Consider the following 11,682-nt stretch of genomic DNA (forward strand, 5'->3'; position numbering starts at 1 on the left):
TGTGTATATATGTATATGTATATGTATATGTATATGTATATGTATATATGTATATGTATATATGTATATGTATATGTATATGTATATGTATATATATATATGTGTATATATATGTATATGTGGTAAATCACAATACTTGTTTTGAATTTATTGCAAATATTGTAAGAAAGAAATAATCATATCTGGGACTTCTCAATTTAGTCGAAACAACCCTTAATCTCTATGACTCCAGAAAAAATAAACCAGTAACAGACATATGTCTATGTGTGAATGACATACTGTATATATGATCTTAATGGGTTTATCTGTTCTGTGCATCTGCATTAGACGTGCCAGTGCATCTAAGAGTTTTCCATGTAGTACCTCTTGAGTTTATGTCTTTTGTAGGACAATATAAAACAGCTATATCATTATCCGCAACATTCCCATTTGCATTGTTGATTTAGAATTTGTTAGTATACAAAAATATAAAGATACCCATTGTAGTTTTGCTAAATCTTCTCTTAAAGTTTAAGTTTGAGAATTTTCAGAGGCATGTTTTATCAGGAGGAAAGATTGTTGTACTGCCCCTGCTGGCGGTTTTCCAGTTTGCCTGTGCATTTGTGCATTTGTAGATGAATAACACTGTGAAGCAACAAGTCTTTTTACAAAAAATTGAGGGAAAATCACTTATTATTATTTTTTGTTTTGCTCAGAGTGCTTTTCCCACAATTTCTAAAAAAACAATTCTTATGTGGCAACTGAACTTGTTCAACTGGTTACATCAAAGCAGAGCAACACATGTCTATGAGCCTGTAATTAGTCAATGAACACAAATTCACACAAATTAATTGGTTGTCTGTTCACATTTGGGAAGATTTAAGAGTCAGGTATAAAATCAAAATATGCCATACATATGTGTACTTAGATGTTGATATTTTACAATTTAGTGGTTTAAAATTATCCCCATTTTTATTCAGATAGAAACACTGTAAACACTGATGCATGTGCAGTATTTAGTTGAATGTACAGCTCTGCCGTCCTTGCACATGATGGCATTTCAAGGAATGATTTACCTGAGAGAAAGGATTGTTTATGTCCTTGTTAATCACTAAGAATGTAGTTTTGTTGCAGTGCTGTTCGTTCTGCTGCCAAAGTCTCAAAAACGACAAATGAAAATGTTAATGTCCGCAATCTTAGTTAGAGATTAGAACGAAAGGACTGTTTAAATGTGAAACCTCCTCTTAACATTTCATCTGTTCTTTGTCAGAAAGTAGAGCCCGTTGGGGAGAGACGACCTCGTGGGCGACCAAGGAAATGGGTATGGAGCAATCGTTGACAGTTTGAGACATAACGGTGTCCAAAGCCTGCAAGGTGTCTCCTGGAGCTGTACAGTCCTCGAGGGCGCCTTTAGCTTCATGTTTCACTAATTCTGTTTCCTCTCTTTCCACAGCCTCAGAAAGTAGTTCAAGTAGCTGAAGAGCAACAGGTGAGGAAAACAAAATCTTTAAAAGGCTGTAAGGTGGTTGAGTTTTGCTTTGACGTAGCACTTTAAGCCACAGGTTCCCTTAACTCAACATGTATTGTGATTTAGTTTCTTAAATGATTATAGAACATTTGTTGTAAGACCTTATTTCAAACAAACTGAGCAGAGGACTTGTTGCAGAATCTTTAAATCTTTAAAAGCATTACATCCTCAGAGCCTCTAATTACATCCACACAAATACACACACAAATCGTTTTTCTTTTAAAATTAGACACTAATCAGTTATTAGTTATCATTCAAACTGAAGCTTTAGTCACTTTGAATGTTCGTGATAGTGGAGAGATGCAAGCTCTGCTTCAGTTGAGCAGAAATCTCAGTTTCTGTCACACGTTTTACTTTTTGACTAAGATCAGTCTCATTTGTGATGAGGGAAAAGCAGAGCCGATCTCATTTAACTATTCATGAATATCTTATGCTAAGGCCCATAGCTTGTGTTCAGCAAACCTAAACCACATTCAAAAGCCCTTTGAACCCATTATAGTGGTGCTGCAGCCTACAAACCACGTTCTTCTGACTTTTCTATACTTTATAGATTCAGTTATTAGATATATCTATCTAACAGTGATGCAGAGGTGTTTCTAATAAGACAAGACTCATGGAGAGAGAGGATGATGAGATCCAACAAAAGCATATTGCATCTTTCTACCTGTGAGAATCCTGGTGCACTATCTATTATCAGACAAATATTAAACTGCTGAAAGTGCCGTTGCTTTGGCACACTTGACGTAAGTAGCGAAGCAACCGATGCGCGTATTCCTTGTGCTTTACATGAATTGAATTCATGAGGATATGACGAGTTCTTGGTAATGCACAGATGGCAGTGCTGAATTCCCCAGATACACCTCCAAACATCCTTTCGAAACATCCCGTTTTGGTGAATGTACGCTGTGTTTCTGAGAAACTTTGGTTCTTGTAGCCACCGTGTTCATTTTTCAAACAGAAAACATTGCACAACAGTTGTCACCGAGGCGGGCAGTTCTCTTGATGCCCCTCGTCTGCCATATCGCATCCCCTCCTCTGAGAGCAGTTTGTCAAAGATGCTTCAAGAACTGAAACCGTTGAGACAGACTCCCTTTCTCAGACGTACGCACGCAAAGGGGAAGAATGAGTCAATGTAGAGAGGGGAAACCTGATCTAACTGTTCTCTTCCTCTGTCTTCTTGGTTTCCTGACATAACCGTCGTCTTCCTCACATTTCTAGGTCTGACAGCTGGACCTACTTCCCTGCACGCAATCACTCAATGAATTTGTAACACCCATTCTTGTTCTCTTGTGCTTTTTCTAGTATTGACTTATTACTCTGTGCGTAATGAGTCACTAGATAGCGACAATAACAGACAAAGTGAGAGTGGGTTTTTTTTTTTGGTCTCTTGCTGTTCCAGGACTCTTCAGAAGACGCTGAGGAGGGTCCCTCGGCGTTTGAGCCCTCGACATCTCAGGTTCCAGCACAGGAGGAAGGGGAGTAGATAGGATGCCTCTCTACCTACCTCAAGGTTTGGCCTCCAACAAACAGCGGTACTGTCTGACTCCTATCTGTGATGTGGATTCAGGAACACACACACACACAGATCATTGCAGACAGTGGTTTCTTCTCTCTATCTGGTACTGTACCCTGGTTTTATTGGTTCACGCTAAGAGTTTGGTGAACAAACTCTGTTTTACATCAAGGAATTCGATCTTTGAACATGGCTTTTGGTGAGGGAATAGTTTGACATTTTGGGAAATACATCTATTCACTTTCCAGCCTGAGAGTTTCATGAGAAGATTGATACAAGTCAATCTAGCTACTGTCAGCAGCTGGTTAGCTTAGCTTAGCATAAAGACTGGAAATAGCTATCTTGGCGTTATCCAAAGGTTACAAAATCGAACTACCAGCATCTCTAAAGCTCTGTAATTAACAGGTTATATCTCATTTGTTTGAACCGTACACAAATCAAAGTGTACGGATCAAACATTTTTTTTTTAATAAGACCTTTTTTTCATTTTTTGTTGACGGAGTTCATATGCCTTTTGAGTTTCCAGTCTTTATGCTAATGTTCGCATTGTTCGTTGTATCAATCTTCTCATCTAACTCAGTGTATTTGCTAAAATGCTCACCTACTACTTCAAGGATGCCTGCTTTCCTGAACCTCTCGGTGTGTGTGTGTGTGTGTGTGTGTGTGTGTGTGTGTGTGTGTGTGTGTGTGTGTGTGTGTGTGTGTGTGTGTGTGTGTGTGTGTGTGTGTGTGTGTGTGTGTGTGTGTGTGTTTGTTTTGTGGTTGTGTGGAGAGGGGACGGGCTTGCGGGTTGAAATGAGAGGGGGTTTTAAAGAAAAAAGGAACAAACCTGAACCGTTTTATTAAAACATGTTTCTAAATAAAGTCATAAAGTGTCATCAATCCTCCTATGAAATGGGAGCAAGACGGTGACATTTTTTAGCAATGTTACAATATTAATTAACATGGTGTGCTGAAGTCATTATTATGAAAGTAGACGTGAAAGGTTTTATTCCAAAATGAAATATCCAATTCAAGTGGAAACATTAGCTCAATTGTCAATGTAAGCAAGAGTTCAGTTTAGATTAATAACCTCAATGATTTTTTTTCCTTCCAACCAGCAGCAAGAAAAAAATGCACCCAAAGGTTTGAATGGATATCTCATTTTTGGAAAGAAACTCCTCATACATACTTTGTTGAAACATCATTTTACCACACTCAGGATTTTACTATTACAATGCTTTTACACCATATTGAAACCTCAGGTACAAAACTATTCAGGAACATGTTGTCAGTCTACTCAGTAATAATTATTGTGCCGTGTTTGTTGTGCATTTCTGATCTGTATTTGACATTACCAGTATGCCTTGACACAAAGACCTCATTTAAACCTCAGTTGCCCTCAATTTCTTAATCTCTCATACTACCTCAGTAACACAAAAGATCTCCAATGAACTAACTCTCCACTCCTTCAGCAGTAATGACATACACACTCACTATTCACACACACACACACGCACACACACGCACACATACGCACACATACACAACGGTTCATGTGCAGGTATACAACACAGACAGGCACGTTTTCAGGCCTACATACCAACACACAGGAGCACACTCCCGCAGAGGATTTTACTATCTGAGAGCAAATAAATCTCATTTCTTTTTTGTTAAAACTGTATTTGTTAAAAGCTGAATTAAGACTTGGTTTGTTCTCCTGGGAAATAAAATGCAGCCAATAGTTTACAACAACTTAAGCTTTTTAAGGTGTAGTTCCTTATGAAATACTTTTTTTTGGGGGGTCTGTTAGTCCTTTCTCATTTTTACTACATCATGTATTTTCTCATTCTTACACTGTAAATTGTTTGTGTGACACTCTTAATACGTGTGATTTGAAAGGGCAGCAAATAACCACACTCTGCTGAAATACATGACAGTTATGGGAAACAACAAAACAACAGCACCACAGTTACCTTGTATGCAAATTGCCAAATGAATTGTGGAGAAGTTGTTAATACTTAACACTGTAAAGTTGTTTCGTTTTTAGCAATTTATGAGAGAAAAAAAGACCCAACTTGCTGATTCCTTTCCGATTTTACATTAAAAGTAAGACTACAAGCGACCACTGTGGCCACAATGTGACAGTAATGGATGAATGGTAAATGCATAAATAGTGTCATAGAAGTATTAAGAAATGAGTTATTAAGTGAGCAAACTGACTTACATTGTTTATTAGTAACATCTGTCAAGTGACCAAGTGAGACTGTGGCAAAAGAAAACCCTGATGTTGAATTGAGGGTGTGTGTTATTGCTTATTACTTCAACTATTCATTTGTTGTTCTTCTTTCAACAGTTACCTAGTCTTGCTTTAATAAAGGAGTTCAGTTCACCCAAATTACCACAAAACAATCTGAATGATTAGATACCACAAGAGGCTAAGTGTAAAAACCCCACACTTAAAAAGTTATCTCATTAAAAAAACTAGTTAATTTTATCTGTAATGACTCATCACAACTCTGTACTCATTTACCAACAGAATAAAATTGGTGTTTTGGAAGAATTTATTTTTTTAAACAAAGAGTTTTTTACAAAACAAGACAGCCTATTGCAAATACTTCAACTTCCTCAGATTCTGTCCCTGAGTCATCACGCGTGGAAGACATTTATCCAACATGAACTGCATATTACTTACTAATTGTTTATTACATGACCTGAATATCACCCATAATTTGCTGTATATATCAAGTCTTTCCTTCTCCTAAAACCTCCTTATTTTATCACTGATGATGAGTTGTATCCCAGTACTTTCATGTATTTCAGCTTGTTGACTAAATTGCTGCCAGAGGAGTTTAATTCATTTACAGGCAGACATGTTTTCATGTTCAACTGCATTGACGTTACTTGTTTTGCCCTCCGGACTACCTCTGAAAACTAACACGCCTGGGACACATCTGAGGAAATGTTTGGGTTTTATCTGATCTTTTCCATCAGACCTGCAGGTGATGTGGATCATGAAATCTTGAAATAACTGTCAAACTGTTACTGTTGTAGTCCACTCATCTCATCTCACTCCATTCATGTCACCATAATGAATGAGAGTCAGCCTGAAGGGTGCCTCTTAATTTAACTACAGCTTGGTCAATGTTTATTATTTTACACACACTGTGTCTGGATATTTACTCTCTATACTGGGACAACGTTGGTCTGTGATCTTACTGATGGTGATATAGTTACATACAGTACTTGATCCATTTTCAACTGTTGAAATGTTGAAGTGTAACTTGAGAAATAATCTTCTATGCCTTACTTTTAACACAATTTTGTAGTTATGTTATTGATCCTCATCCACTTCATTAATACAACTCACAAACCTGTGATATATATTTTATGATTCTTTACCATGTGATTTGTGTTATTCTGCTTCTTTATCGCTCATCAATAAAATATCACACCTATCGACTCCTTTGTTATATATTTGTACAACAAAACCCTTTTTATCAAATTGGTTTAAATAGTTTTAATGTATACAGACGGAAACAATCCTTCATTGCTCAATAAAGAAGAAACAAAATGGAGAGGGACAGTTCACTTAAGGATGGTGACACATCCAGAGTTCAAGCTTGTCAGAGACGAAAGACCACAAAATCAGTATAACACAAATTTACACTTCTCTTTTATCAAACATGGAAGTAGATATTGAAGCTCAGAAGAACTTCACTGACAAGCTACCAACAATTTTAACACTAATGACACAACATGATTCAAGAAAAGTGCATCACACTCCATTTGTGCTCAAAATGATAGCAGTGTGAGATCATACATGATGCTTCCCATTATACTCCCTCATCATACATGCAACCTACGCTTTTTTTCTTCTTTTGAAAACCACGGGCATTTCACGTACTGTGTCGTAGTGATGAAAACTTTCACCAAAGCTCCGGTTGTTGCCAGAACCAGTCCAGTTTTCCCTTTGTTTTCCTTCCTCGGAGACAGTCTGTTTCTGGATGATTGAACTAATAGAAGAATGCTGTTAAGCATTGAGAGCTTTGGCTACATCTGTGAAGACCAGGCGACTGGGCCTCTGCGTGGTCCCCTGCGAGGTTGTGAGAGTCTGCAGAGCAGATGGGCAGCAGGGCAGATGGGAGATACAACTGTTAGTGACATTAAGATCAAACAGGCTCTCCAGCCTTGGATTGTAAGAAATAGTATTGACTGCTATTTGTCCCCTTTTTATTCATTTTAGGACCATCAAAACAGCTGAATCAACTTAATATTTGAGGATGTAAAGTGTGACTGACAACTGAAACCAGAGAAAATGTGTTCGGACCAGAGGCCACATATAAAACCAAAGAGTATGCAAACATTTCATGTACTTTTTTAAGGAATGACATTCGCTCAGTTTGGTTTAGTTGCCATGTGTGAGATGGAATTGAAAGCTATGGAAAAAGCTAATAAGTGGGCTAATTAGATTGTGAGCTTACGTTCATGTTATGAAACTTTTGCTACTGAACTAAAAAACAACAAATAATAAATAAAACAGCACTTATCGGTACTTCTCAACATATCACTCCGATTGTACCACTAGAAATCTTCAACGTGTGTATTAAACTCATGAATGGATTGATTTAATTATTTAAAAAATATCACAAAAAGTGGTGTTTTGCATACTTTTTGACTGCATGTGGCCCCTGGAATATTTGATTATCAAAGTATTAAGTTGAGGGAGCACAAAGGAAAGAATGAAAGATAATATGGATGCATGTTTAAAGGTTACGACTGAATGTGATGGTGTGTGTCCTCTATTAGCATATACTTTAATATAGATTAAAGATAGTTCATATAAAATGAGAAACAATAAACATTACACAACATTAGTTTGAGATACTGAAATAATGATAGAATGAGGATGAGAGATGGTTCAAAAGACACACAGATGATACTTTACCATGTTTGCCTTTTACCATTATGCCATTGTTAAAACTTAAAAGAAATCAAAGGAAGTAAAGATAAATTATGACAAAAAACAAACAAATTTCAACAGTTACAAATTCACCGCTATAAATTGTACAAAATAAGCTGATCATCAGTAAATGGCAAAAATTGAGAATTTATCAAAAAATAATAACATGTAAAATATACAGTGGACATTATTAAATCTACAGCTAACACGAGCCAAAAGAATTGCTTTGATGCACCACAAATATAGATAAAAAATGTCTGTGTTTTGTTATTGATCATGGTAAAAATTGTCTACGCCATTAGAATATAGTTATCATGGCTTTTGTGGTCATCAATCCACTCACCATGTCTGAATGGGAGCGCTTTCATTCTAGTTAAGGCATGTTGTCAAACAGCTTCAGTGGTTCCTGTGAGAACTTTACCTTGGCATTGGGACCTGTGAGGCTGCCTTCCCGGCCGTGGTCCAGTAGTTCCTGTTCCAGCAGGTCATCTTGTTCTTCAGCCGGGTCAAAGTTGTACATGGGCATGAGCTGGTGCCTCAGCTTCTCCAACCTGTATGACAAGAGTGTAAAGATGAAGACCAGTCAGCATTTAAATCTAGTGTTGGTAATCTTCTAACGAGATTTCTCACTCGATTTCTCATTCGATTTCTCGCTAGATTTAGCAACTCTTGGAGCTAGTGCTGCGGTCTACTTTCATTAAAAATGATTTGGCAACACTGGACTGGGTTTCTGGGTTGGATAATTGTTTTTAAATCTAGCATACTCTTACAAGTCTCTCAAGATTATCTACCCAGTTTAAGTGAGGAGAAAGTATACCTCATTGCAATGCCGGATTAACCTAGTTAAAAAATGGGCGAAAAGGTGCTGACCCCTACAAAGCCTCCACCAATGTGTGTATATATATATACTGACGTCTCCAAGTTCCAACTAGTGCAACCAGTACTCCTATGATGGAATAATACACAAATTTGTTTCTGTGGCAACATGTATAAACTAAAATAATAAAGCTTATTAAACTAGATTTTGACACAGGGCCCCTCTACAAGACTGCCACAAAATAACCTAATACTTAAGGACTTAGTTGATACTATGTTTTAGTGGTGCTGCAAATAATCAAATTACTAAAACCAATTGGCATGTCGTAAACTAAAGCTGTGGAATCAGCAAAAAAAGTCTTTGTAAACTTACCGCTTCCGTTTCCGAATATACAGCATCTAGGATGGAGAAAGACAGATATAATAACAAACAAGCAGTGTTGTTGATAGAAGTAACATGCACAAATGAAATGACTGAATGCAAGTATATAGTACCAATGACATGTGTCAAGACAATTATACACAAATGTGGGCGACTGTGGCTCAGAAGGTAGAGCGGGTCGCCCCTCAATCAGCAGATCGACGGTTTACCCCGGCTCCTCTAGTCCATGACGATGTGTCCTTGGGCAAGACACTTAACCCCAAATTGCTTCCAAAGGCTGTGCCATCAGTGTATGAATGGGTGTGAATGTTTAGATGACATGCAGTGTTAAAGCTCTTTGAGTGGTCGGAAGACTAGAGAAGCGCAATACAAGTACAAGTACAAGTAAGAAAAAAATGAATTTCTACTTAATCAAATGTTATTTTACAGACAATATTTAAAATGATTCCTCACAATTGCCACGGCCAAGCCAATGACAGTGATGATGCCAAAGGGTACGAGCACCATTCCCATTCCCGAGCCCTCGATCACCGCCTCTGGAAACGCCGTGGCATTGAAGCTGGTGTCATTTGTTGTTATAGTAACAGTCATTAATGTCGTTCTTGAGGTGACATTGTCTCTGGCGCTCTTGCTCGTCGAGAGGAAGGGGATTGCGGTGGTCGTGGCAGTTGTAGAGAGAAAACTTGTAGTTGTCTTAGCTGCAGTAACAGCCATGGTCAGGCGTAACAGTTTCAACGGAAGGATGTATTTTTGATCTCTGTGTGTGTGAATGTCGTTGTGTCGCTCAGCCTCTACTGCATCTCATGGTCGACACAGGTGTCTTCCCTTTGGGTTGAGGTCTGCTGGGGCATTGATGATACGCTGGTCATATGATGAGGAGAATAAAACCTAAAACTGAAACAAAAAGGTTAAACAGTATGTGATAAGTAAATGGTTATTGTAGGGAGCATGAATACAAATGAAGTGTTCCTTTAAATGCAGCCAAACTACTTAAATATAATTTCCAATTTGCTTCTGTGCACTGATTAATTACTGAAAAAATTCAAACATTTTAGTTTTGGCACACCTCACGCTCAATTTCAGTCAAACCACGGCTGGTTGTGCCAGCAGGCGTGTGGTGGGTGTTTTTGGGGCAGGATGTGGGTAGCAAAGGCACAGGAGGAAAGTGGCATAACAAACTTGATAAAATGCAGAGGAATAATAACCACTCAAACTGTAACGTGCACTGTGAGGAAATGTTTTGGCATCAAAATCTAACTTACACCCACACACGCTACCATACACACAGCTTCCATAAATATCCACTGCATCCAAACCCTCGGTACATGTACCTCCAACCCACACACACACACACTGTACACATCACATGAGAGAGAGGAGCATCGTATGCCGAAGATTTACATATATTATGAGATATAAAACGTTTCCTTTAAAAGCAGAAAATAGACACATGATCCATTTCTCCTTAGTGCATCCTGTCTGCTGAGCCCTTAATGAGGAACACGTGCAGCTGAAGCAAACAAACAATGAAAACCAAAGGCTGGATTCAGTCATCACTGTTGCCTATAGTTAACAACCCCTGCACTGCAACAAGACAGACATCTTTGTTTGGATCATGTTTTAGTCTTATTACTGTGTGCTACTGACACATAACATGTATCTCATCTCAGCTGTCCTGTCCAAACAGCTGAGCTGCTAATCCCGCCAACGTGACCGGGTCCTACTACCATGTGTCCTCTCAGATTAGAGATGCAGACGTACCTTAACATACAACATGCATGAATTCAGAGGTGATCTGCGGCAGACCGGGGTTAGCTAGAGAGACGAAAATTTCACTGGAAGAGGCAGCATTTCCTCCAGTGGCTGCTCCTCCTCCTCCTCCTCCTCCTCCTCCTCTTCTGCTTCCCCCTTCAGCAATGCAGGTACTGCACAGGCTGTTTACACTGACAAAACAGCCATTTCTTTGTGAGGATGGACTCCATACACCAGATTTAACCCTATCCCGGCAGCCTCCAAGGATCACCTTCCCGTTCTCCGGTTGCCTGCTCGGATCTCCTCCCCCCCCCCCCCGTCTTGCTCTTTCTTGTATTTCACACAACAGAGCAACAGACGCTGCTCCAGGGATGCTGCAAACAGAGATCAGTGCGGCAAGCTCCCTCCCCCGCCACCCTGTTATTGGTCTAATGGCTTCAAGATGACAGATGCGGTTGGCTCCCTCAACTGTCTATTTGGCTTTGCGGGATGAGAATGGGATTTAATGGCTCTGCACACCAGATGCTGTCAGACCCATGTGAATGACTGCATCCGGGTGGCAGCTCTGAGGAAATTAACCCTATGATGTCTTTTATTTAACCTTTTAATCTCCAGGATCTGGATTTACTCTTTGACAAAACAGACAAGGAAAGAGGGGGGGGGGGATCACTGACAAATCGCCCCCATAGATTCCTTTTACTTTATTAGGATTTGTACAGTTATTCACAACTCACTCAGATATGTGATTGCACACATTTCTATTTGTACAA

General features: G+C 38.8%; 2 protein-coding genes across 6 annotated transcripts in view; one reads left to right on the top strand and one right to left on the bottom strand.

Moving 5' to 3' along the window:
* The window catches only part of LOC116385399 (high mobility group protein HMGI-C), a 9,886-nt gene extending 3,431 nt beyond the window's left edge, over positions 1–6,455 (top strand). The window contains exons 4-6 of the mRNA XM_031850827.1: positions 1,250–1,300; positions 1,433–1,468; positions 2,907–6,455. Of these exons, the coding sequence (XP_031706687.1) occupies positions 1,250–1,300; positions 1,433–1,468; positions 2,907–2,990 (171 nt within the window). The 3' untranslated portion in view covers positions 2,991–6,455. The remainder of the gene's footprint in view (positions 1–1,249; positions 1,301–1,432; positions 1,469–2,906) is intronic.
* On the bottom strand, positions 5,522–11,399 carry cunh3orf18 (chromosome unknown C3orf18 homolog). 5 transcript variants are annotated; one of them, XM_031850819.1, is made up of 6 exons: positions 10,922–11,399; positions 9,614–10,054; positions 9,152–9,177; positions 8,384–8,513; positions 7,948–7,982; positions 7,050–7,113 (listed from the first exon to the last, which is right to left on the bottom strand). In XM_031850819.1, exons 2-5 carry the CDS (start codon positions 9,872–9,874, stop codon positions 7,977–7,979), a joined length of 423 nt encoding a protein of 140 aa, XP_031706679.1. In that variant the 5' UTR covers positions 9,875–10,054; positions 10,922–11,399; the 3' UTR covers positions 7,050–7,113; positions 7,948–7,976. The 5 variants fall into 5 exon arrangements, 4 of the variants coding, with proteins under 4 accessions (XP_031706672.1, XP_031706660.1, XP_031706651.1 ...); XM_031850812.1 differs by having other exon boundaries at positions 5,522–7,982; XM_031850791.1 differs by lacking the exon at positions 7,948–7,982 and having other exon boundaries at positions 7,027–7,113.
* Between the last annotated feature and the right edge of the window lie 283 nt (positions 11,400–11,682).

The sequence above is a fragment of the Anarrhichthys ocellatus genome, unplaced genomic scaffold (genome assembly GCF_004355925.1).
Source record: "Anarrhichthys ocellatus isolate YVR2014 unplaced genomic scaffold, GSC_Weel_1.0 scaffold1, whole genome shotgun sequence".
Classification (NCBI taxonomy): Eukaryota; Metazoa; Chordata; class Actinopteri; order Perciformes; family Anarhichadidae; genus Anarrhichthys; species Anarrhichthys ocellatus.